Source organism: Theropithecus gelada, chromosome 1, assembly GCF_003255815.1.
Source record: "Theropithecus gelada isolate Dixy chromosome 1, Tgel_1.0, whole genome shotgun sequence".
Lineage (NCBI taxonomy): Eukaryota > Metazoa > Chordata > Mammalia > Primates > Cercopithecidae > Theropithecus > Theropithecus gelada.
This window is the reverse complement of record NC_037668.1, coordinates 46858592-46884695: the sequence shown is the minus strand read 5'-3', so window position 1 is coordinate 46884695 and position 26104 is coordinate 46858592. Positions and strand designations below refer to the sequence as shown.

The 26104-nt window shown below is 55.3% G+C and overlaps 2 protein-coding genes and 1 non-coding gene across 6 annotated transcripts; 2 read left to right on the top strand and 1 right to left on the bottom strand.

Moving 5' to 3' along the window:
* Positions 1–609: 609 nt before the first annotated feature.
* Positions 610–17188, bottom strand: PQLC2 (PQ loop repeat containing 2). 3 transcript variants are annotated; one of them, XM_025361106.1, is made up of 9 exons: positions 17029–17188; positions 16473–16632; positions 11589–11830; positions 5538–5667; positions 4727–4814; positions 3935–4077; positions 3699–3791; positions 2872–3057; positions 610–1333 (listed from the first exon to the last, which is right to left on the bottom strand). In XM_025361106.1, the coding sequence occupies exons 3-9, from the start codon at positions 11750–11752 to the stop codon at positions 1259–1261; spliced, it is 879 nt and encodes a 292-aa protein (XP_025216891.1). In that variant the 5' UTR covers positions 11753–11830; positions 16473–16632; positions 17029–17188; the 3' UTR covers positions 610–1258. The 3 variants fall into 3 exon arrangements, with proteins under 3 accessions (XP_025216891.1, XP_025216912.1, XP_025216902.1); XM_025361127.1 differs by lacking the exon at positions 11589–11830 and having other exon boundaries at positions 4727–4783; positions 17029–17138; XM_025361117.1 differs by lacking the exon at positions 11589–11830 and having other exon boundaries at positions 17029–17132.
* Positions 17189–17249: 61 nt separating this feature from the next.
* On the top strand, positions 17250–25763 carry LOC112622230 (aflatoxin B1 aldehyde reductase member 2). 2 transcript variants are annotated; one of them, XM_025381538.1, is made up of 7 exons: positions 17250–17563; positions 20763–20950; positions 21143–21247; positions 21994–22090; positions 22302–22401; positions 23261–23390; positions 25345–25763. In XM_025381538.1, the coding sequence occupies exons 1-7, from the start codon at positions 17266–17268 to the stop codon at positions 25504–25506; spliced, it is 1080 nt and encodes a 359-aa protein (XP_025237323.1). In that variant the 5' UTR covers positions 17250–17265; the 3' UTR covers positions 25507–25763. The 2 variants fall into 2 exon arrangements, with proteins under 2 accessions (XP_025237323.1, XP_025237329.1); XM_025381544.1 differs by lacking the exon at positions 21143–21247.
* LOC112615166 lies at positions 24215–24321 on the top strand. The gene has a single exon (XR_003117295.1). It is a non-coding gene; the product is annotated as a U6 spliceosomal RNA (small nuclear RNA).
* Positions 25764–26104: the final 341 nt, after the last annotated feature.

Here is a 26104-nt window from a genome sequence, read left to right as displayed (position 1 = left end):
CTTGCTTCTGTACCCGCCACTTCTTCCTCCTGCCTTCAATCCTATCTCTCCCTTTGATATCTCCCGCCCATCCTTCTGACCTGTCACCTTCTCCAGGAGGCTCTCCCTGATCTCCAAGGAGATCTGGTTGCTCCTCTTCTCCAACTAAAAGTCCTCAAAACTAACCTTTATTGAGCCCTTACTATGCGCCATGTTTGGGGCTAAACTGCATAATGTCAGCATCTTATGTAATCCTTGAGGGGACATAGGAAGTGGTAGTACTGTCCATGTCACAGATGAGATAAGCTAGGCACCGAGGAGCTGCAACGCACAACCCAGATCCGACAGAACCTTCACCACTCTGCTGCTTCCTGCGCACCGAGGGGCAGGCTCCCCGTGGGGAGTCTCTCTCCCTGCTGCGTCCCCACAGTGAGGTGTGGAGCCTGTCAGAAGAGGGCACAGACAAGCAGGCTACAGAAACCAGAGGCCCCAGGAGGCTGGGCCAGGGCTACAGACAGATGTGCTCCCCTCTGCTTGGCTCATCCTGGATCCCCATCCACATCCACCACTGGTCCCCAAAGCAGCCCCGATCCCTCAGCACCTTGAAGGAGCAACAGAAGCAGGTCTTGCGGGGAGGTACCGTTTCCTTGGTTGTCTTTTTTATTTTTTTGAGATGGTGTCTCACTCTGTCACCCAGGCTGGAGTGCAGTGGCACGATCTCAGCTCACTGCAACCTCTGTCTCCCGGGTTCAAACAATTCTCCTGCCTCAGCCTCCCAAGAAGCTGGGACTACAGGTGTGTGCCACCACACCTGGCTAATTTTTGTATTTTTGGTAGAGACGGGGTTTCACCACGTTGGCCAGGCTGGTCTCGAACTCCGGACGTCAAGTGATCCACCCGCTTCTGCCTCCCAAAGTTCTGGGATGACAGGTGTGAGCCACCACACCCGGCCTGTTTACTCGGTTGTCTGGAGTTGACAGGACAGTCCTGAGTCCCGCAGGCTGCAGCTGTGGCCCCTGGGGTGAGTAGGCAGAATGAGGTAGGTGGTAGGAGGGGCAGCCTGTCTCCTGAGAGGCCCTGGGGTCTCCGCTCCAGCCCCGGCCTTGAGGCTTCAGGGTCTACCTGAAGGTGTGTTCCCAGAGGGGACGGTTCAGTCCATGGGGGATCCAGAGGCCGCCCACACACTGATGCAGAGCTGCAGCACCATCACTGCCCACACCTCCCCCTGCCTGGTGTGGCTTCCGGTGGTCCCCGTCCTCCTGCGCTCAGCCAGCCTCGGTCAGCTGGGGAGGAGGAGGGGCTCAAGCTCCGAGGCGGCGGCGCTGCGCCTGTACACCAGGAACTGGATGGAGATCTGGGGGTGCCACGGTTAAGGCCAAGCTGAGCAGACTGGGTTGGACCCGCCCCTGGGGGCCTTCCACTCCCGGAAGCTGCCTCCCCCTCCCCTCCCTCTCACCCCCACGCTGCAGCTGGGAAGGGCCAGCCATACCCTCCTGGCCTCTACCTTAGCTGTGCCCTCCATTCGGAACGCCAGTCCGGCTGCTCAAGCCCTAGCCAAGCTCCATTTGCCTCCAAGCCCGGCACTGACTTCTCCCTCCCTTGACTCTGGCCCAGGATCTTCTCTTCCTCTCACCCTGTAGCATCCTGGAGCTTGCCAGGTGGCTGGGCCATTTTGGGGGCACAAGAGCCTACACTTTCACTTCTCCCTGCACCCAGCAGGGACTTAGCAAATATTAAAACCAAGGCCATGTTTACTTTCTCCCAAATGAGACCCAGATAACGCTCTGTCCAGCCCTTCAGCAAACACGTTCTGAGCCCTCATTGATCACGGGGTTCTGTTTCCAGATACCTCGTCTTACACAATATCCGGACGAGACAGCAGCTGTTAACTAAGGTGAAGACAGCAGCACAGAGAGGTTGACCCTGTGCCCTGCATCACACAGCTAGGAAGCAGGGGAGGAGCCAGGATTTGAACCCAGGTTTGTCCGCCCAACTCATGTGTGTCTCCACACTCCAGCTGTCATTCGCACAGCCTGGAACATTCCTCTCCTGCCTTCACCTGACTAACTTCTCCTTCTCTGTCAGGTCACAGCTTCAGTGAGACTTACAGGGGCCTTTGCTGCCACTTTAACCAGGACAGCCCCTGGACAGCCCCTGGACGGCCCCTGGACGGCCCCTGGCTAGACGCTTTGTTTTTCTCTGCAGTACCTGGTGCCACTTAATTCTTTGATGATAACGTTGTGTCCTCCCTCCCCCCACAAACTGTAAGCTTCTAAGGCACTCATGGCTGTTCTTGCTCACTCATGGCTCCAGGGTCCAGCTGGGTGCCCAGCACGCAGGTGTGCACAACTGGGTGAACGGATGGAGGGAGGGAGGGAGAGAGGGATGGCTGGATGGATGAAGGGAGGGATGGACGGATGAAGGGACGGACGGATGAAGGGAGGGACGGACGGATGAAGGGAGGGAGGGGAAGACGGATGAGGGGAGGGACAGACGGATGAAGGAAGGGACAGATGGATGGAGGGAGGGAGAGACGGATGAAGGGAGGGACGGACGGATGGAGGGAGGGAGAGACGGATGAAGGGAGGGACGGATGGATGAAGGGAGGGATGGATGGATGGAGGGAGGGAGAGATGGATGAAGGGAGGGACGGATGGAGGGAGGGACGGATGGATGGAGGGAGGGAGAGACGGATGAAGGGAGGGACGGACGGATGGAGGGAGGGACGGACGGAGGGAGGGACGGACGGATGAAGGGAGGGACGGATGGATGAAGGGAGGGATGGATGGATGGAGGGAGGGAGGGAGAGACGGGTGAGTGCTGAAGCTGTGCACAGGCAGGGGCTTCCTTGCCCACACCCCCACCACCAGCCCCACACGCCCTGAAGGATACAATGGTGTCGAGCAGCAGCACGCCCAGGCTGCCTACAAGCCAGGGCAGGTGGTGCAGCAGGTAGCTGCCCTCGCTCTGGCCCTCCTCGGGGTTTTTGAGCAGCACGCTCAGCCCATACAGCGTGTTCCCCAGCATCACCAGCGCGAACAGCGAGTAGGAGATCCCCTGGGTGGACTTCCGGAGGAACTGAGGCAGAAGGAGTTTGGGTCAGAGATCTCGAACAGGCCTCCTGTCACTCTGGATTGTAACTGTCCACATGTCCACCTGCCCCACCACAGTGCACCTGCCCTGAGCTCCTCTCTCCCTGGGTGCCCAGTATCTGACATGGGCCCCACACACAGAAGAGCCTCCTGTCACCCACAGACAAGCCCTCCCAGGCCCCTGCCCGGGTCCACAGGAGACCGTGGCTGTGCCAGGCCTGCTGGCCCCATGTCACCCTGCATTCCACCCCACACAGGCTCTAGCTGCCCAGCAAGCCTCCCCTCCCCGACTCCCCAACTTCTCCTCTCCCCTCAGGCCTCCAAGCTCAGCCCCTCACCTTCCCCTGAACTCCTACTCCTCCAAGACACACATGGGTCTCTTGCAGCCTGGCTGGCAGGCCACATCGCGCCTGTTTCCCAGAAGCAGAAATGGAAGCTTGGAGACTGGATTAACTTGCCCAAATGGAAGCTCGGAGACTGGATTAACTTGCCCAAGCCAACAGTGGGAGCAGCCCAGACTTTCTGAACCAAGGCTCCTATGCCGTGCTACTCCTTAGCCCAGAGGGCCCGGGTGGCCAGGCCGGCTCTCCTCTACTTGGCCCCACCCAGCCCCTGCTGGAGGCTCACGTTGGTGCGGATCTGAGGCAGCCGGGAGAGCAGGTACAACACACTGGAGACGGAGCCGATGACGAAGCCGATGATTTCCTGCCGGGTGAAGGGCTGTGGGGCAGAAGGGGGCACTTGGTACCTCGTAGGAGCCAGAGGTGATACCCCTCCCCACTTAGTGCCCACGAGGCTGTGCAGGGGAGAGCCCTGGGGACAAGCCAGCCTCCATCCCTTCTACCGCCACACCCACGGCTCACCTTGCTGCCCGGCTCCACGGACAGGAGCGCCCGTCCCCGGAAGCCTTCCCTCGGGGCAGCCACGGGCTCAGCAGCGCTCAGCAGCGGTGTGGCGCACGCCGTCCCCATGAGGAATAGCAGCATGGAGTTGATGGGGGCAGACACTGCACACGAGGCAGGAGGGAAGCTGAGGTTAGATGGCTGAGTGGCAGCGGGGGGAGGCTGAGTCCTGGCCTTGCCCCTCAGGGGCTGTGTGACCTTGGGCAAGTGACCTAACCTCTCTGAGCTTTAATTCTTCATCTGTTGAATGGGTACAACAGTACCGTTCTCCTAGAGTTATAAAGGTGAAACGCTGAGGGCAGGGAGGTCAGGAGGGGTTATCCGAAGCAGAAATGCTGAAGAAAAACAATCTTTCCCAGGTCCCTCCCCATGTCCGTATGGCCTCAAGCTGACCTTGTCTCCTGCTCCTCCTGAAGGCTGGGGCAGAGGCAGCTTGTGTGACTTGTCCTCGTTTCCCCAGCTCCAAGCCCAGGGCTGGACACAGAGGAGGAGCTGGAGCTGTGCCTGCTGAACGGGCCCCTGGGCGAGAGGAACTGGCCTGTGGTCTGGGCCAGGATACGCTCACTGCCCTCAAGTCTCTATCTTGGCCGATTAAGGCTCAGGCTCCTAGATAAGGCCGGGGAAGCCTTTCCGAGGTTCGGGTTATCACCCAGCCATGGGAAACCCGCTTCCTCCCACACTCCAGGCGCCCCCGTCGCCCACGGCCCCCCGCTGCTGGTGGAGCATCTGACAGAGAGCGGTCCCCATACTCACACGGAGAGGGGCGTTTCCTGAACTTGTAGTAAAAGTACAGCGTCAGCATCACCAGGTCTGCCATGACGTAATACACAGCTGTGTAGGACTGTAAGAGACGCAGGGGCCCCGGGGGTTGGCGTGGTGCCGGGATCTGGGACCGCACCCCGGCAGCCCTCTGTCCTATCCCAGCTGGGTGACCCTGACCAAGTGACTTCGCCTCTCTGAGCTTCTGTTTCCTTATCTGGCAAGGAAGAGCTCACAGTTCCCCCCTGGCAATGACAGAACAGGTGGGCAAAAGACCCAGGAAAGGATCTAGCCCAGGAAGTGCCAATGAGCTGGTGGTCAGTGCCAGCAGTCAGGACAAAGCGGGACTCCGCGGTGAAGAGATGGCTCTGGTTTCGCCTGACGCCGGGGCAGTCAACTTTCTGGTCCCACGTGGGAAGACAATGCCTTCCTGATTGGGAGCCCCAGCTCTGCCTGCCCACAGGAGCGGGATGGCACCCGGGCCTCCCACGGAAAAACGCCTTTCCTCCTCGAGGGCCCACCCTCTGGAAGCTTCGCCAGCATTGCAGCACCCTGGAGGCGGAAGAGCGGAAGCCTTCCTGTCAGACACGCTCACACTGCAGATGGGAAAACCGGGGCCCAGAGAAGAGCAGTGGCCTGCCCACAGCCGCAGTTCGGCAGACAGAAGGATGGGCCCGCACAAGATGCAACAACGGGTCAGGGTTCTGGAGACCAGGCGGGCCAAAGAGCCTGGCATCTCCTCAGGCAACCCTGCAGGGTGAGGCAGGGTTAGGGTCAGCGCCACCCTGCCCGGGTACCGGCCCACCTGCAGGGGCAGCTGGTCAGCAAGGAAGGAGCCGATGAGGTTGCAGGAGTCTCCGCCGATCCAGCCCAGGAGGAACCACAGGGACAGCGCCTGGTCCATGTTGCCCGTCTTGTAGGCTTTGATGAACTGGCTGTGGAAGAGGAAGAGGAGGGGACGCATGTTCGGGCCACCTTACAGGGAATGCCGCCTTACAGGGGACACCGCCCAGAGATGACCACAGGGGAGTGAGGCGGTAACAGAGAGGAGCTGGCCTGGGGGCCCACCTTCCCCATGGGCAGGATCCTCAGGAGCCTTCTCAGCTCTTTGGAGGAGTCTCCCGGGGAATCCCTTCTAAGCCGAGGGCTCTACGGCTATGCCTCTCTCCAGGGAAAGCCCCAGCCTTACTCAGATTCTTCTCCACCACACCCTGGGGTCTCCAGTGGGGATCTGGGGCTTATGTAGGGTCCTGCAGTTTTGTGTTGGGCCCTGAGAACCACTGCATAGAACCCTGGATCCTTTCTCCTATGGATGCAGGGAGGGGCACCGCAACAAGAACGGTGCTGGGGAAGGGACACAGGGACCGAAGGCCTGGGCACGCCGGGTCTCTAGGAGCAGCTGCAGCCAAGACAGGCAGAACCCCGGCCCGGTTCTCTTTAGAGGGCAACAGAGAAGGGCGGGGCTGAGGTGCCTGGGGCTCCACTATCAAGATGGTGGGCTTTTGGTCCCCTAGCTGTTTTCTCAAAGGTCCCCGGTGCTGGGACCCTCTTAGGACTTCTGGTCAGGTGCGGGTTTGAAGCCAAAGCTGGTGATGGCACTGAGGCCCAGGGCAGTTCTGAGCCCTCTGTATGTGTGTTGACTCATTCTGTCCTCAAGACACCTGTGCTGTCCAGTCTACCACGATGACCTCCTCACTGGGCCTGGAGGAAGCTGTGCCATACGGCTCGGATTCAACCCCTACCTGAGCCTCCGGTCTTGCTCTTAACCATTATACATACTGCCATTTACTGTTCCAGTTTCTTTTTAACCACCTGCATGCATGAAGGAAAATAGACAGACAGAAAGAAACTAAATGGTGGCCAGACATGGTGGCTCACACCTGCAATCCCCACACTTTGGGAGGTCGAGGCAGGTGAATCACTTGAGGACAGAAGTTTGAGGCCAGCCCGGCCAACTTGGTGAATCTCTACCAAAAATAAAAAAATCAGCCAGGCATGGTGGTGCACACCTGTAATCCCAGCTATTCAGGAGGCTAAGGGATGAGAATTGCTTGAACCCAGGAGGTGGAGGTTGCAGTAAGCTGAGATCACACTACTGCCCTTCAGCCTGGGCAACACAGTAAGACCCTGTCTCAAAAAAGAAAATAAAAAGAAACAAAGAAACTAACTAAATGGCAGCTCATCCCATCCATGATCCAAGCCAGAAACTAAGAAACGGGCATTGGCTGGGTTCTTCCCACAGCCAGTCCTTCCATCCGCCTCCCTCAGCCTCCTAACAAGCCTCCCTCCTTTCAGATGAATCCTCCCTTTCAGAAATCTTTCTAAAATCCCCATCTCAGCCAGGAGCAGTGGCTCATGCCTATAATCCCAACACTTTGGAGGCTGGGTGTGGTAGCTCACACCTGTAATCCCAGCACTTCAGGAGGCTGAGAAAGAGAATCACTTGAGCCTAGAAGTCCAGACCAGCCTGGGCAACACAGCAAGACCCCGCCTCTACAAAAAAAAAAAATTAGCCAAGTGTGGAGTGGGGACCTGTGGTCCCAGCTACTCAGGAGGCTGAGGTGGGAGGATCACTTGAGCCCAAGAGGTTGAGGCTGCAGTGAGCTAGGACTGCACCACTGCACCTCAGCCTGGAAGTGAGACCTTGTCTCAGAAAAAAAAATTGTCTTTAATAACAAATAAAAAAACTAAAATCCCAGTGTCACCAAAAACTGTCAGAGTCTTCCAGTGCTCTTCGACAAGGACCCCCATTCTGAGAGGGGGCCCTTGCAAGGCCCCAGGCTCGTCGCCCCAGGATGGCTGTTTTCCTCCCAGCTCTGGTCTCATATGTCCCGCCCACCCCTCCTCAGGCCCAGAGGCCTCGGAGTCACCTTTCCCATCTCAGGAAATGTCGGTTCCTCCTCTGGGCCTCCCCTGACACGACCTCCACTGGCATCTTCTCCTTCCTCCTTTGTAACACTTGACATCCCCGTCCCTCCCAGATTCACTCAAATTTCCTGAGGACAGGGGGAGTGACGAGCATAGGCCCAGCACTGAGAAGGCCCTGAACCAAGGTTTATCCCATGGCCCTTACAGTAAAGCTCCTCCTAAGATGCTATGACTCAACTTGCCTTCATCAATTGCAGCAAAGTGATTCTGTCCCACTCAGGAGAGATGGAGTCCTAGGGAAGACCAAGGGCGCAGCCACCCTCCCTCCATCACTTAGGGCTCTGTTCCAGGCCTCCAATCCCCTCCCTGGTTAATCAACCAGCCCAGGCAGAAAGGGGGAGCCTCAGCCAGCTCCTCGGAGAGCCCTGAGGAAGCTCTCACCCCTGGACAGGGAGCCTCCCACCCTTGGCCCCATCAGTTACCTACACCTGTCCAGACTGCCTGGTAAGGGCCTCTCCAATCCCCTCACCATTGATGCTTTCTGAAGGCTTCCACAGCCTCCAAGGCGGCCTCCCTGCCTCCACTCTCTCTCTGTCACTCTGCTCCTTCCTCCCCATCACTCACAGATTATCTTTTCAAGGGTACCAGAATGGAAGCTCTCCAAAGGCAAGGACAATGTCTGTTTGGCTTACCTGTCCCACATCCAACATGGCACCTGGAACAAGGTGACTCAGTAAAAATGTCAAGCCTCTGAGAGGGTGCCCGGAGAAATCAATGGGGAAGGACAGTCTTTTCAACACCTGGCACTGGGACAACTGGATATCCACATGTGCAGTGGCTCATGCCTGTAATCCCAGGACTTTTGGAGGATGAGGCAGGTAGATGACTAGTCAGGAGTTCGAGACCAGCCTAGCCAACATGGTGAAACCCCATCTTTACTAAAAATGCAATAATTTGCCAGGCATGGTGGCACATGCTTGTAATCTCAGCTACTCAGGAGGCTGAGGTAGGAGAATCACTTGAGCCCAAGAGGCGGAGGTTGCAGTGAGCCGAGACTGCACCACTGCACTCCAGCCTGAACAACAGAGCAAGACTCTGTCTCAAAAAAAAAAAAAAAAAAAAAAGAGAGACTGAACTCCTACTTCACATCATTTACAAAATACAACACAAAATGGATCAAACACCTAAATGTAAGAGTTACATCTATAAAACTCTTAGAACAAGAGATGCTAGGCACGATGGCTCATGCCTTTAACCCCAACACTTTGGAGGCCAAGACAGGAGGATAGCTTAAAGCTAGGAGTTTGAGACCAGCCTGGACAACACAGTGAGACCTTGTCTCTACAAAAAAAAAAAAAAAAAAAAAAAAAATTCAATTTTTTCACAGTAGCGTGATCTTGGCTCATTGCAGCCTCCGCCTGGTGGGCTCAAGCAATTCCCCCGCCTCAGCCTCCCGAGTAGCTGGGACCACAGGCATGCGCCACCACATCTGGCTAATTTTGTATTTTTAGTAGAGATGGGGTTTCACCATCTTGGCCAGGCTGGTCTTGAACTCCTGACCTCAGGCAATCTGCCCTCCTCGGCCTCCCAAAGTGCTAGGATTATAGGCGTGAGCCACTGCACCCGACAAAAAAAAAATCATGGGGAGGCCGAGACGGGCGGATCACGAGGTCAGGAGATCGAGACCATCCTGGCTAACATGGTGAAACCCCGTCTCTACTAAAAAAATACAAAAAACTGGCCAGGCGTGGTGGTGGGCACCTGTAGTCCCAGCTACTCGGGAGGCTGAGGCAGGAGAATGGCATAAACCTGGGAGGCGGAGCTTGCAGTGAGCTGAGATCTGGCCACCGCACTCCAGCCTGGGAGACAGAGGGAGACTCTGTCTCAAAACAAAACAAAACAAAATACATGAATGTGCATAGCAACATGAATCGTACTAGCTACAAAGTAGAAACAACCCAATGTCCATCAATGGGTGAATGGGTAAGAAAATGTGGCATACACAGAGTAAAACAGTATCCGCCACAAAAAGGACTGAAGTACTAATTTGATACATTCTATGACACGGATGAATCTTGAAGACATTATGTTAAGTGAAAGAAGCCAATCACAAAAGGTCTTGTGTGATTCCATTTATAGGAACCATGAAATGTCCAGAAGAGGCAAATCGACAGAGACAGAAAGTAGACTAGTGGCTGGCAGGGACTGAGAGGGTCCGGGAGGAATGAAGAATGACTGCTGATGGGCATGGCTCTCCATTCCGGCTAACGAAAATGTCCTAAAATTAGTTGTGGTGCCAGTTACACAACTCTGTGGCTATACTAAAATAACTTGTACATTGAATGGGTTAATTGCATGAAATGTGAATTCTCTCCCAATAAAGCTGTGAAAACAATGTCAAGCCCCTGATCAAACCCTTGTCTTTATCCCTCAGGATAAAGAGCACATTTTTTTTTTTTTTTTTTTTTTTTGAGACGGAGTCTCGCTCTGTAGCCCGGGCTGGAGTGCAGTGGCCGGATCTCAGCTCACTGCAAGCTCCGCCTCCCGGGTTCCCGCCATTCTCCTGCCTCAGCCTCCCGAGTAGCTGGGACTACAGGCGCCCGCCACCTCGCCCGGCTAGTTTTTTGTATTTTTTAGTAGAGATGGGGTTTCACGGTGTTCGCCAGGATGGTCTCGATCTCCTGACCTCGTGATCCGCCCATCTCGGCCTCCCAAAGTGCTGGGATTACAGGCTTGAGCCACCGCACCCGGCCAAGAGCACATTTCTTAACAGCACAGCATGCCCCTTAGGCCATAGGGCCTATGATGACTCCTGTGACCTCACCTCTCCCTGCCCTGACCCCCACACACTCTGTCTGCCATATAAACGCAGCCGCCCCTTCTCTGTACATCTGTTGCTTCCTCTGCCTGAACTGCTCTTCCACACCCAGCCCCTGGCTCTCACCCCTCAATGCTGTCCTATCCTCGGCTTTTAGCCTAGATGCCAACACCTCCAGCTCCCTTCTTTTTTTAAATTTTAATTTAATTTTTTTGGTAGAGATAGGGTCTCACTATGTTGGCCAGGCAGGTCTTGAACTTCCGACCTCAAGTGATCCTCCTGCCTCAGCCTCCCAAAGTGCTAGGATTACAGGCGTGAGCCACTGTGCCTGGCCTCCAGGTCCTTCCTGACTGTAATCTTCTTCCACCTCTGCAGATCGGGGTGGGTGTCCCTTTTCTGTGCTTCACGTAATAATAGCAGTGTCACCACTGACAGCTTTCAGGCTTGTGCAAACATTGTGTGAAGATCCTGAGTGGGCAGCTCTCCCTACACACCCACATGCCATCTTCATAGCAGTTGTCTCAGTTAGGTAACAACATTTCCATGACACAAGCAAGGAAACTGAGGCTCAGAGCAGTGAGGTGACACGCCCAGGTCAGGATGCTCTTGACCCCTGTGCATCGTGTCCTCGCTCCCTGATCACAGCAGCGGCCACGCAATATTGTGTTCACTGCTGTTATCTCCACCACCTGACCGTCAAAGCCTGGAGGACAGAGGCTGTGTTTGATGCGTTCCAGCCCTCCCACTCTCCCGCCCCATCTCTGACCAGCTGTGCCACCTAAAGCAAATTGCTTAACTTCTCTGGGTTTTGGATCCCTCGTCTGTAAAACAGATGGATGGTAACTGCCCTTATTTCACAAAGTTGTTGTGAGGATTAAATGAGGTGGAAATACGGCAAGTGCTTAGAAGCAAGCCAGGTATGTGGCGGGCGCTCAATAAACTGTTGCAAAGGTGATGATCCCTGCATCAGCATCGCCCAGCACAAGGTCTGGCCTGTGGGAGGGACCAGTGCAGGTCCCTCCTGGGTGGGTAGGAAATCAAGGAAGCACACCCAGCCTCCAGTCTGGAGAGGCCTGTGGCCCACCAGGCACGCCCGCTCTGAGCAGTAGCTGGAGCCACTGCCCCAACCCCACAGCCCTGCCCTGGTCCTGCCACCCAGACACTACTCACGGGAAGGTAGACGCAGCAAAGCAGAGAATGGAGATCAAGCCCAGGCCCACACTGGCCTCATCCCAGCCGTCCTGGGCACATTCACCCAGCACATCCCATATCCACTGGATGGAGCCATTAGGGCAGCTGGAGAAGTTGCGGGAGCCCGGTTTCTTCCAGACCATGGCTGTGGAGGAGGGGCCCCCGGCCAGGCGGGTCTGCACGGGAGGGAGGGTGCTGGTGTTCCGAGGCCGGCAAGGGTTCTACAGGGAGGAAGAGAGGAGGCTTTCAGCACTGGGAGGTCCAGGTCCTATTCATGGTCATCCCAAACGAAGCTCATCCCAGCCTTTTCACCGGGTGCCTCGCCCGGAACCAGAGAAGGGCAAAGACATAATCCTCACCCACCAGGACCCGATCAGCCCCCAGGTACACAGATCACAGCAAACACATGCCAGCTACAGACGCGTGCAGGCAGCGCGCTGGATCTGCAGAAGGGACGGGCGTGTTCAAACCCCTGCTTCACCACACATTCATGCTGGACTTTGGGCAAAGACTCAGCGTTTCTGTGCCTCAGCCCTCTCATCTGTAACTGGGGTCCTCACAGCGCTCCTCCCACATACGGATGTTGTGTGGGTTCAGTGAGTTCATACACAGTGTGATGAACGGAGCCCTCCATGTTATCTTTTCCTATGACTCTTGAACGCTTAGGTTGTTCCTAATTTATTGTTATTATTGTAAATTACTCTGTAAGGATCTGCTGAGGCCAGGCCCATCAAGTTCATCTAATTTACAGCAGGTTGTAGCCAGGAGCGATGGCTCATGCCTGTAATCCCCACACTTTGGGAGACCAAGGCGGGAGGACAGCTTGAGCCCAGGAGACGGAGACCAGCCTGGCAGTCTGGGCAACAACATAATAAGACCCTATCTCTAAAAAAAAAAAAAAAAAAAATACAAAAATTAGCCAAACAAGGTGGTGTGCGCCTCAGGTCCTAGCTACTCATGAGGCTGAGGTGGGAGATCACTTGAGCCTAGGAGGTAGACGCTATCGAGAGCCACGATCTCACCAACGTACTCCAACCTGGATGACAGAGCAAGACCCTGTGTCGAAACAACAATAACAAAAGATAAGGGCTAGGCACTGCGCCAGCACTCTAGGAGGCTGAGGCGGGAAACATCACTTCAGCCCAGGAGTTCGAGAACAGCCTGGGCAACGCTGTCTCTACAACGATATTCAAAAATTAGCCAGGTGTGGAGGCACACGCTTGTAGTCCCAGCTAGCTACTCAGGAGGCTAAGGTGGAGGAATCGCTTGAGCCCAGGAGGTGGAGGGTGCACAGCAAGCCATGATCGTGCCACTGCACTCCAGCCTGGGCGACAGAGCCGGACTCTGTCTTAAAAGAAAAAGACACGCACACACACACACACACACACACACACACACAAACCATAAAGCAGGTTGCCCCACACAGATGAGGCAAGTGGAGAAGAGGAGCAAGGGATCCCCGGGTTTGCCTGAGTGACAAGGACTCAAGTTTGGGACACTGCAGCCTGTATTCTCCCAGGAGCTCACAGAGCGTGGCGGACGCCTACCAGCAGGGAGTCCACAGCCACCTCCTCACTGTCACACTGACAAAGCCAGAATATGGCTGATCACAGAGGTGGGCAGGGCAGGCCTCTCCCGGTACCCGGGCACCCTGGACAGTGCGTAGGGCAGTCATTGCCTGCGTGACACCTTAGAGGAGGGAGGGAAAGTGAGGCTCGGCTGGCCCATCTCTATCAGCGATCGTCACCACAGCTCGGACCAGTGAGCCAAGCCTCCTGCATGCATTCATGTTTCATCTTCACAGCAACTATGAAGTGGGGACCACTGATATCCACAAGGAGCCTGAGCCAGAGTGCGGAAGTGATGTGCCAAGGCCACCCAGCCAGGAAGCTACAGAGTCAAACCCAAGACTCAGACCGACACCCCTGCTCACGGCCACCTGCCACACCGCCCGCCTCAGGTGCATCTGTCACCACCGAAACAGAAGCCTTTTGTGGCTGCCTAGCAAGCAGACGCAGAGAGAGAGAGAGAGAGAGAGAGAGAGAGAGAGAAAGAGAGAGAGAGAGAAGCCTCTGTGGTCTGGCAGGACAGCACAGCCACAACGTGGGCTTCCCCTCTTCTCCCTGTGCTCAGAGGGGATTTCCTCACGCAGGCGGCGGCTGTCTCTAGCTGCCTTCATTCCCACTTGTATCAGGAGGCCTAGACTCCCCAGCTAGTCCCTGGCTGGCCCCACGGAACTGCTGAGGACAGAGACCAGGGAGCACCAGGAGGGAAAGGAAGTGAGTCAGCACCTCCTCTCAGGAAGCCGCAGACCCTCAGCCCTAATGTGACTCGCTATGGGCAGAGGCCCTGGACCTGAAGGTAAGGGCGCCCCAGGTCACTGGACTACCTCCAGGGCCTGGCACAGGCAGGGAGGCTGAAAGCCTCTTCCTTGTGTCTTCGTGGCCCACCTGGGGGACCATCAGCACAGCTGATGTTAGAAGCCTTCACCTGATGCCCCATCTCCAGTCCCTGAAAGGCCACTTCAAATTAGCATAGAGTCCAGGTGTGGCCGGGCGCAGTGGCTCACACCTGTAATCCCAGCAGTTTGGGAGGCTGAGGCAGTTGGATCACTCGAGCTCAGGAGCTGGAGAACAACCTGGCCAACATGGTGAAACCCCATCTCTATCAAAAATACAAAAATTAGCTGCGCGTGGTGGTGCGTGCCTGTAATTCCAGCTACTCGGGAGGCTAGGGCAGTAGAATCACTTGAACTCAGGAGGCAGAGGTTGCAGTGAGCCAAGATCGCACCATTGCACTCCAGCCTGGCCGACAGAGCGAGACTCCGTCTCAAAAACAAAACAAAACACAAACAAACAAAAAAACCATATAGTCCAGGTGAGAACTACACGTTTGCAATGCCAAAGGCGTTTCAAATCAAGTCCTCATGTTCTCAGCCACCACTCCCAACTGGGCTGCAACCCCACACCCCCTTGCAGAGTCTGAAGACAAGGCTGCAGCTCATCCACTGCCATCCCCACCACTCCCCAGCAAGGTCGGGTATACTGTGCTCATTTGACAGGTGAGGCTGAGTGGCCTTGGAAGTGAGTTAACCGGCCTGAGCCTATCTATAAAAGGGGGCTAATGACACTCACTCCTTGGGGCAGCTGTCCTGACTAAATGCACATAAAGCTCTCAGCCCCTGTGCCTGATGACACACGGCAGCGACTGTTTTCAGGATGAGAGTCCAGCATCTCAGCCACCTTGGGGGCTCTCACTTCCCCCTTTCCCCAGGTTAGGGAGGAAATGAAATGGACACATCTCAGTACGTGTGTGTTGGGGGGTTGTCTCGAGGAAGGTACCTTGGTTTATGGAGCCTGCAGCCTGTCTCTCACTTCCCTTTCCCCAGGTTAGGGAGGAAATGAAACGGACACATCTCAATATGTGTGTGTTGGGGAATTGTCTTGAGGAAGGTACCTTGGTTTATGGATCCAGGATACTGGGTGGGTGGCCCCCTAACCTCGGACAGGACCCATATACAATCTGCAACTCAGGACACTTTGAGACACACCTGATCACCGAACAGAAGGGCCTTGCTCTGAGGGCCATCCTGCGTAGTTCCTGTCACCTAGAAGCCAGGCATGGGCCCACTTCCCATTCATACAGCACTGAGCAAATGGATGTCCAAGGTTGCAATGGAGCTTGACCTCATCCGTAAGGATGGCAAGGACCCCAGAAGGGGTACCCTGGAATCACCCTTGGAGGGTGCATGTTCAAAATTTGGAGTCAGTGCACCTGGGCTGCGGCTTAGAGATTCTGGGTTTAAGAAGTCCTCCAGCGACTCTGCTCCATCTGGTGCACTTTGAGAAAGGCTGGGTTGGAGATGGCATCTCCTGCCACACCCAAACTCTTCTCCCTGATCCCAAGCTGAGTCAGGGATACTTCAGGCACATGATCACACCCGATCATGTTCCACCTTTGTCTGCAGAATCAAGTCCAAATTACCTGAGCCTAGGCCTCCAGTTACTCCAAGAACTGCCCTCCCAACCTTATCTCCTGCCTCCTGACCCACGTCTTCAGTCATTTCAGGTCTCCAGGCTTTCGCACGTGCTATCTCTTCCCCTAGAAGTGTCCTGCTCCCCTTCAAGGGCCTGGTCATGAAATAAGAAGACTCACTTCTAAATTGCCCTTTCAAAGATGTCCTGTGAGAGCTGGCTGGATAAGGCCTGCCACCTTCCCCTCTCCCCTCCTCCACACACCTGAAGAACGCTACCACCGTCCTCTGCGACCAGTGTCCTTGAAACATACTCTCCCGACTCTGGGTTGTGCATTTCTTATTCTCCAGGTCTAAACACACCTAGAGGTTCAGCAAATGTTGAGAGAGAGAAAGAGAGAGAGGCAGAGAGAAGGACAGAGTGAAGAAGACAGGAAATAGGGGCGAGGAAAGGAGAGAGGGGGTAAAGAGACAGAAGAGGAAGGAAAGGAGAAAGGAGGAAGAGGGGATAGCTGTGAGCTCGAACAGTCCAGGGTTGAGGAGAAAAGCACTCCGGAACAGACCTGCCCGATGCCTACCAGTCTGGAACTCAAGTGATTTAGCTTTGTAGTGCTCATCTGAAAAGTAGGGGAATAATGCAATACCCACCACCTAGGCTGACTGCAGAGTTAAATGAGACAATCCAGGCCAAGCGATTACAAGGGTGCCTGGCACAGGCACTCAACACCAACAGCCCAAAATGACTATTATTTGTTCTCGCTGTAGCTCCTCCAGCGTCCAGGCACACAGGTGCCTTCAGTAAGCCTTGATCAGACATGACCTGTGACCCCGGCCCAGGACCTCTCACACTTTCAGACTCAGACTCTCCATGCACACGTTTGGAAACCTACCCTAAGCACCGCGTGGGAGGAGGCAGTGTGGGTACTCGTCCCTGCAGACCTGGGGAGAATGTGGGGGGAGAAGCGTCCCGGCTCGGGGCTACCACCCACTCCAGGCCTCGGCGTCCTCGGCCACAGCTCCCTCCTGGTGACTCAGACCGGCGCGGGCCGCCTGTTTGGAGGGATAATGATAGGACAGCTGCTGGGGCCAGCGCCGCGAGGGCCCCTCGCCCGGCCGGCCCGGGAAAAACGAAGCAGCCATCGGATGCCAAGGGGCCGGTCGGCCGGGACAGGAGGTGAAAGGGGACCCGGCCCCCAGCTCCTGGCCAGGCCAGCTCGAGAGGCTGCGCTGGTCGCCCTTGAGGTGGGGGAGCCACGGGGCTGCGGATTCCCAAGAGCCACCCAGTCCCGGCCCGGAGTCTCGCCCCAGGATGTCGCGCCACAAGGAGGGCGCAGGAGCCCGGACAGTCCAGCGGCCGGAGGAGAGGGCTGGAAGGACGTGGCAGGGAAGCCCAGGAGCCCCGACCCCCAGCCGTGGAGTTTGCCACCTGTCCCCGGGCCGGCTCACCACGTCCAGATCCGCCGCCAGGGCCCAGCTTCTGGGTCAGGGCCCGCCGGGTCAGCTGACCGCGCGCCGCCGCCGGGCCCCGGGAACCGCAGGCCCCGCCCCGACGCCGCTTGCGGGGCGGACCCGGCCTAGAGGCGCCCCTGGGGCCGCGCCTGGTGTCCCCGCCCCCAACCACCTCCGCGCTCCGCCCCGGCGTGGGCGGGGCCCTCCGGCTCCCAACGCGCAGGCGCTGCTGCTATGCTGAGCGCCGGGTCTCGCGTAGTCTCCCGCGCCGCCGTCCCCTGCGCGCTTCGCTCCCCGCAGCCCGAGGCCCGCGCGCTGGCCATGTCCCGGCCACCGCCACCGCGGGTCGCCACGGTGCTGGGCACCATGGAGATGGGGCGCCGCATGGACGCGCCCGCCAGCGCCGCGGCCGTGCGCGCCTTTCTGGAGCGCGGCCACACCGAACTGGACACGGCCTTCATGTACAGCGACGGCCAGTCCGAGACCATCCTGGGCGGCCTGGGGCTCGGGCTGGGCGGCGGTGACTGCAGAGGTAACAGTGGCCCCTGATTCTCCCCATGCATCGTGCAGAGCTGAGCCCGTCCCCAGCCGTGCACCACCCCGCCCGGGCCCGGCCGCGGGCAGCACCGACGGCTTTGTCCCTCGCCCCACCCGCGTCCACCCCGCAGCTCTGGGAACCCCAGGACAACTGGACAGTGCTTTACCCTGACTCCTTTCCCCCACCGTCCTTCCACTGGGAGTTGCAGCGCGAGAGTACCCCCCTAGCCTGGTCTGGCCCGTCGCTTCCCACCTCCATTGATGCCCCCGCCTCCAAACCTGCCAGGTGCCCATAACCGGTCCCTATCCAGGCTCTCCCCCTTTTCTCTACCCCTTCGTTGCCATCATCACCCATGCACTCTCTGGGCAGCCTTTTCTCATCCTGGCCTTTTCTTAACTACTAGACTTTGCCCTGTTCAGCTGGCAGTACCTCTGCCTGTCTCAGGGAGAACTGTGGCGATGCCTCAGGCTGGCTGGGAGAGTAGGGGTGTTTGGGAGTGCAGATGCGTGAGGGGTAGGGACTTTCCACTCTATGCCAGGCTTTGACATGGATCATAGGAGAGAAAGTAACTGCAGCCCTCCACACGGAGTTCAGAGTCTAATGGGGAAGACTGAAATAATGATTGCTGGAGAGCCCAGAAGAGAGAGTACTTTGGGGAGCTGCAGGCCAGGGAGAGGCACTAGGGAAGGCTCAGCAAATGCTGGATGGAGCTTGGCCTTAAAGGCTCAGTGGTAGGTTGGAGGAGAACAGGAGAAAGGAGCATTAGAGTCTATGCAAAGACTTGGTTTGGAAATGCAATGTGCGTGATGTGTGAAAGGAAGGCCAGTGGGCAGGTGGGGCTTGAGCGGAGGATGGAGGGGACTGTTCCTCGTGAGCCTGGTGCCCTTGATAGCCCTTGGGAGGGTGCCTGGCACACAGTGAGGACCCAGGGAACGTGGGCTGTTACCATGCTTCACCCACTGGACTATCCTGAGGCTTTTGCTGCCCACCCCTGAGGAGAGGCTCTCTCTGGTCCCACCTTAGAGTCGTAGCGTGTGGTGGGTGGGGTGGGGGGAAGAAGGCGAATGTGAATCTCAGGCCCACGCTCTTTCTAGTTCACCTGGCTGCATGTTGTTGTTATTATTTGAGATGGAATCTTGCTCTGTCACCCAGGGTGGAGTGCAGTGGCACGATCTCAGCTCACTGCAACCTCTGTGTTAGCCTCCCAAGTAACTGGGATTACCGGTACACGCCACCACGCCCAGCTATTTTTTGTATTTTTAGTAGAGATGGGGTTTCACCATATTGGCCAGGTTGGTTTCCAACTCCCGACCTCAAGTGATCTGCCCACTTCAGCCTCCCAAAGTGCTGGGATTATAGGTGTGAGCCACCGTGCCCAGCCAGGTTACATATTATTAATAATGAAGATTTTGTCCCTGAGTTAGTTTTTCTTCTCCAGCCCTTTCCCGCTTCCATCTTTGAGGCCAGGAGCTCACTGGACCAAAGTCCTCAAGCCAGGCCTGAGGCAAAGTTCATGCTGAGAATGCCTACAGGGCTGTGGGGAAATGGAGAAAATCTGGATGAGGAACTGTGGAACCTGTTCTCTTCCATATCCCAGCTGATCTCATGACACCCCTCTGAGCTACTGAGCTGAGTTTGCCAAGTGCGAAAAGTGCAGAATCCATCCACCCACCAATCCAGACAGCTGGAGTTCTTTTGTTTTGTTTTGTTTTTTGTTTTTTGAGACAGAGTCTTACTCTCTCACCCAGGCTAGAGTGCGGTGGCACAATTTGGACTCACTGCAACCTCTGCCTCCCGGATTCAAGTGATTCTCCTGCCTCAGCCTCCCAAGTAGGGGTTACAGGCACGTGCCACCACACCTGGCTAATTTTTGTATTTTTAGTAGAGATGGGATTTCACCACATTGGCCAGGCTGGTCTCGAACTCCTGACCTCAGGTGATCCACCCACCTCAGCCTCCCACAGTGCTGGGATTACAGGCGTGAGCTACCTTTCCTGGCCCAGCTGGGGTTCTTTTTTTAATTTTTATTTTTATAGAGGGAGGGTCTTGCTACATTGCCCAGGATTATCTCAAACTCTTGGGCTCAAGTGATCCTCCCTACTCAGCCTCCCAAAGTACTGCCAAACTGGGTTTACAGACTCGAGCCACTGTACCTGGACCAACAGCTGGGGTTCTTTCTAGGTGAAAGATTAGTGGAAAGTTAACTCATTTCCAAGCTGCTTGGATGCAGAACACTGTTGTCATAGCGATGTGTCTCTACAGTAGTTGGATGTATGCTCATGCTTCTGTGAGTCGGGAAGGGGAGGGGAGAATTATAATTACATTCTGCTCAGTTTGCCTTCTAAGCTCACAAATTGATCTCTACCACTAGGCCACATTCATGTGACTGCTTCGCTTTCCTAAATTCTTCCAGGCCTACCCCCTTGACTTCTTTCTCTATACTGCAGCCAAGTGTGAACACAGGTGACCGGTTCACACCCTGACAAAACCTGGAATGATCAAGTTCAGATTCAGTGGGATGGTATTTAAGAACTTTTGGGATCAGGTCTGTCCCTGTGTCTTGTCCTATGTCCCACTGCTCCTTGCTCTGGAATTTATGCTCTTATAACTTAGACTTGAAGGTTTGGAGCCTCACGTACTGGTTTTTTATTTTATTTTTTTTATTTTTATTTTATTTTTTTTTTTTTTGCCTCTTTGACTTTGCATAGGTTCCTATGCTCTGGAAGGTACTTCCTGCTCCTCCTTGTTGGCTGGGACTCTGGCGGTGATCCCCTAGAGAAAGCCTTCCCTGGAGTCTCCAAGTTGGCTTCATGCATCTCATCTGGTCTCCTTGGCACAGTGTGCCTTTCCCTCCTGTGCTTACCATATTGTACCGTCATCCTCTAGGTCTCCAGGAGGGCAGAGATCCATTGTGTTCAGTTCATCTCTGCATACTCAGTTTCTAGTGCAAGGCCTTGCACAGCCAGTAGGTTGGTGACTAATGATAGTTATTCTAATAGGTGAACATTGAGAACTCACATATATGACATTATTTAATCCCCAGGACGTCCCATTGAGGACAGTTTGATTATTATCACCCCATTTTTACAGATCATAGAATTGAGGCCAAGAGAATATTAGTAATTTAGCTAGGGTTACACAAGTTGGCAAATGGCTTTAGTAGGTTACTTAACCATTCCATTCTCTCTCCAAGTGAAAATTGCCACCAAGGCCAACCCTTGGGATGGAAAATCACTAAAGCCTGACAGTCTCCGGTCCCAGCTGGAGACATCACTGAAGCGGCTGCAGTGTCCCCGAGTGGACCTCTTCTACCTACATGCACCTGACCACAGCACCCCAGTGGAAGAGACACTGCGCGCCTGCCACCAGCTGCACCAGGAGGTGAGGGGACCCTCCGGGCTCCGAAGGTGGGCTCCTGCTCCTTTCTTTATCCTGCTCCTACTCATGACAGCAGAGGCACCAGGGCGGTCCCAGGGTGGAGCAGGGAACAGCCGCATTCCCCAGGGCCCCACCCTGGCCTCCCCTTCCTAGTCTGGGCTGCACTGGGTTCTGACTGCTGCCTCACCCCTGCAGGGCAAGTTCGTGGAGCTTGGCCTCTCCAACTATGCCGCCTGGGAAGTGGCCGAGATCTGTACCCTCTGCAAGAGCAATGGCTGGATCGTGCCCACTGTGTACCAGGTGAGGGCCGGGGCTGCAGAGGCCAAGGTCTCCAGGACTCCTGCTCATCTTGGGCTGTCTTTGCCCCTCTGACTGCCCCCTGTGCCCTCTGCATAGCAGCCACTCCCCTGCTGAAAGCCTGCAGATGGCTCCCACGTACCCTCAGGATGCCATTCAAGCTCCTCAGCCGGGCCACTGGGCGTCTGCTTCCTTCCTGCCGGCCTGTGCACCTTGGACCCCTCCTTCCCCACCTCCTTTCGTACTTCAGCCTGGAACACATTTCCCCTGCCGTCCTCCCTGGGAGAAGCACTCGGGCCTTACGTAGAGGTCTCCTCCTCTGGAAGCCTTTCTAGACAGCCCCACAGGAGTCTCCAGTCTCCAAACCTCATCTTCATACATTCAGCGAGTACTTTCCAGCTCCTTGTTTGATCGTAGAACCTAACTTTATTGTAATTAACTGCCTTCCTGTCTATTTTTTTAAACTTGAGTAAACATCTTCTGGAGGCAGGGATTTTGTGACACCTACTTGTGGTTGTAACCAGTGTCCAGCGTGGAGTTGACACACCAGATATTTGTGGAAAGATATCATTCCACTTCAATTTTCTGTCCTTGGACCCAACACCGTCCCTCCATCCCCTGCTAACAGTAGTCATGTTAGAAGATTGCTGAAGTCCTGGGCTGGTGTTGCTTTAGAGTTTTAAAAGTGGAAGGCAACAGTTCCTTCTCTTGACACGTCCACCCTCTCCCCGGGGTCCCTCTCCCTGCAGGGTATGTACAACGCCACCACCCGGCAGGTGGAAACGGAGCTCCTCCCCTGCCTCAGGCACTTTGGACTGAGGTTCTATGCCTACAACCCTCTGGCTGGTACGTGGAGCATTCCTGAGCCTGTCTCAGCCTATTTCCGACCCACAGATGCCCAGCCCAGGACCTGGGAAGCAGGGAGGGTTTGGCAAGGGGCTGGGCTGCGTCCTTCAGCCCTCCTGGGTCCCTGCCCCTCCCCTAGACCAGAGCCCCGAGGGATGTGGCAGCTTCTGGGGCACTCTGGGCCCGGGGTCTGATTGCTGCCTTCCCGCAGGGGGCCTGCTGACTGGCAAGTACAAGTATGAGGACAAGGACGGGAAACAGCCCGTGGGCCGCTTCTTTGGGAATAGCTGGGCTGAGACCTACAGGAATCGGTGAGCTGGGGTTGGGCTTGGTGAGGATGGCTGGGGTGGGGTCAGCTCTGTGTGGAATGAAGTCCTGGACTGCTCCTGAGGTAAGCCCTTCCCTTGCTGTTTGCACCTGCTCCCCTGCATTCCTTCAGGAATTCCCAAACGCTCTGTGCGTGTTCTTGTTGTCTCGGGACCTCCGGGAGGAAATGAGGCTCCCTGGATGTTGGGGTCTTGAAGTCGTCGCTCTTTTCTGAGCAATCACCTGCTGGGAAGGAAAGAGCGAGCCCAGGATGGGCCAGGCATGGTGGCTCACACCTGTAATCCCGGCACTTTGGGACACCGAAGTGAGAGGATTGCTTGAGCTCATGAGTTCAAGACCAGCCTGGGCAACATGGTCTCTACAAAAAAAAAAAAAAAAAAAAGCAAAAAATTAGCCAGGCGTGGTGGTGCACACCTGTAGCCCCAGCTACTCAGGAGGCTGGGGCAGGAGGATTACTTGAGCCTAAGAGGTTGAGGCCGCAGTGAACCATGATCATGCCACTGCACTCCAGTGTAGATGACAGTAAGACCAAGTGTCAAAAAAAAAAAAAGGCCCAGGAGGGAGTCCTGCCCCATCTGAGCAGGCTTTGTGTCCCTAGGGGAAAGTCAGAGCAGGTTCCTGAGTCCTCAGGAATAAAGATTCATTGAGGTCTCTGTCGAGGGGCCTGGCATCCTGGGTGGTTCTGATGCCCAGCAAAGTGGGAGACCTATGACTAGAGAGGACACCCTCCCCTCAGGGCTGCAGGGTGTGGGGTGGGGCAGTGGCCCTGGATGGCTCTTTGGTCGTGGCTCCCAGTGTGATCCCCATGGTACTGACCCCTGTGCCACTGTCCCCCCTGCACAGCTTCTGGAAGGAGCACCACTTCCAGGCCATTGCCCTGGTGGAGAAGGCCCTGCAGGCCACATATGGCGCCAGCGCCCCCAGCATGACCTCGGCCGCCCTCTGGTGGATGTACCACCACTCACAGCTGCAGGTAACCAGCGACCCTGGGCCCTCAGCTCCTTCCCTTCCAGGGGAGCCTTTAGGTGAAGCCCAAAGCATTTGATTTCTCAATTCCTCTGAAATTTCTCTTTCTTCCAGTTCTCATAAACACTCTTCCCACTGGTCTTTGATGGTATCTGAGTGGAGGCTTTGTAGTGAGGGCTTCGTTACAGGGATCTTCTTATTCCTTAGGCTTCATGGAGTATGATTATCCCAGTGTTATAGATGAGAAACCCGAGGTTCACCCAGCTATTAAAGTGGCAGACATTTTAACACAGGTTTAACTAAAGCCCACCCATCTCACCCTTTAGGTTTCCCTCTCTTGATGCCTCCTGTCTTCCTGGTTAAAACTTATTTCCTGACCGGTGGCAGCGGCTCACACCTGTAGGCCAGCGCTTTGGGAGGCCAAGATGGGAGGATTGCTTGAGCTCAGGCATTTGAGTCTAGCCTGGGCAAGAAAGTGGGACCCTATCTCTACAACAAATCAAAAACATTAGCCAGGTGTGATGGCTTGCTCCTGTGTTCCCAGCTACTCTGGAGGCTGGGATGGGAAGATGGCTTGAGGCTGGGAGGTCAAGACTGCAGTGAGCTGAGATCACACCACTCCACTTTAGCCCAGGTGACAAAGCAAGACCCTGTCTAAAAAAACAAGCAAACAACAACGAAAATAACAGCAACAAACTTACCTCCAGTTTCAGCATTCCATATTGCATAGTGTCTGGCATGTATCCGGTAGATGTTCAGCATGTGGGAGCTGTGTTTTACATAAGTTTTCTCTCATTCCAATGCTGAAAACAGAGAAAAAGATTGAATGTCGTGCCCATGTCGACAGCACATATACTAAAATTGGAATGATACAGAGAAGATTAGCATGGCCCCTGCGCAAGGATGACACGCAAATTTGTGAAACGTTCCATATTTTTCCGCCGCCACCACCGCACTGCACCACCTCCCACCCCTTTTTTGTACAAAACACAAGGAAAAATGTTTTTGTTTTTTTTTTTTTTTTTTTTTTTTTTTTTTTTTTTTTTTTTTTGAGACGGAGTCTCGCTCTGTCGCCCAGGCTGGAGTGCAGTGGCCAGATCTCAGCTCACTGCAAGCTCCGCCTCCCGGGTTTCCGCCATTCTCCTGCCTCAGCCTCCCGAGTAGCTGGGACTACAGGCGCCGCCACCTCGCCCGGCTAATTTTTTGTGTTTTTAGTAGAGACGGGGTTTCGCCGTGTTAGCCAGGATGGTCTCGATCTCCTGACCTTGTGATCCGCCCGTCTCGGCCTCCCAAAGTGCTGGGATTACAGGCTTGAGCCACCGCGCCCGGCCAATGTTTTTGTTTAAAAAAAAAAAAAAGATTGAATGTCAAAACAAGCTTAATAACTTAGCCTGCTTTTTTATTTTTTTGAGACAGGATCTCACTCTGTCACCTAGGCTGTAGAACAGCAGCACACTCATAGCTCGCAGCAGCCACAACCTCCTGGGCTCAAGCAATCCTTCTGCCTCAGCCTCCCTGGTAGCTGGGCCGAGGCATGCACCACCACCACTGGTTCATTTTGTTTTGTTGTGTTTTGTAGAGACAGAGTCTCTCTCTGTTGCCCAGGCTGGTCTTGAACACTTTGGCTCAAGTATTCTTCCCACCTCGACCTCCCAAAGTGCTGGGATTATAGGCATGAGCCACTGTGCCCAGCCAACTTAGCTATTTTTACACAGCTGCTGGGGGGCAGAACTGGGCTGTGAATGTAGGTCTGTCTGGAAGTGTCGTGTGGCAGTAGGGGAAAGGATACAGGTTTCAAGTCACATGGGTACAGCTATCCAAGGCACCTTATGTCCTTCTGGACATACGGGATAGAAATATAAACAGAGACCCCAAATCTCAGCAGGGAGGTGGCTGGGAGGGCTGTGAGTGGAGTTGCTGTGTAGCAGAAGAAGGTTGAAGTCTGGCTGTCTCCCTTGCAGGGTGCCCATGGGGACACAGTCATTCTGGGCATGTCCAGCCTGGAGCAGCTGGAGCAGAACTTGGCAGCAACGGAGGAAGGGCCCCTGGAGCCGGCTGTCGTGGACGCCTTTAATCAAGCCTGGCATTTGGTTGCTCACGAATGTCCCAACTACTTCCGCTAGGCCCATCGTGGCTCAGGCTGCCCAAGGCTCTTCTGTCACCTCTTTTGTTCTCTCACACTGACCAGTCTTGGCCTTAAGCTGACTCAGCAGTCTTTCTGGATTGTCTAGATCCATGCATTATTTTTCTAGCTTCCTGCCTTGCTCCCTGTTTACTTTACACTGTGAAAGGCGGGGGTGAGTCCCACTTGAGCACTCCCTGTTGAATAAAGCAGGCACTTGACCTGGCTGTCACCCAGGTCTTGAGTGAACCCCCAAAACTTGTTTTCTCTGCTGCTGACACCTTGTTTCCCATCCTACCTGGGGACTGAGAAAGGGCAGAACCATGGGCTGGAGTCTTCAGAGGACAGGGGTAGTGGGAGGGCCTCAGAAGCACACTGTCCTCCCAGGGTCTCCGCGGTCTCCCCTGGTCTGAATACTCACCTGACCTCTCAACACTGAGGTGCCTCTCACTCTTCTACACACGATAGAAAAGAGGGTTGTACACCTGCAGTACCTTTGCTCTAATTCAGAATCGCCTCAGTACATTCTTAGGAATGAAACAACTGGGGCAAAGAAACTACCATTAGAGTCACCACCAAGCAGAACGCTTCCCAGGATC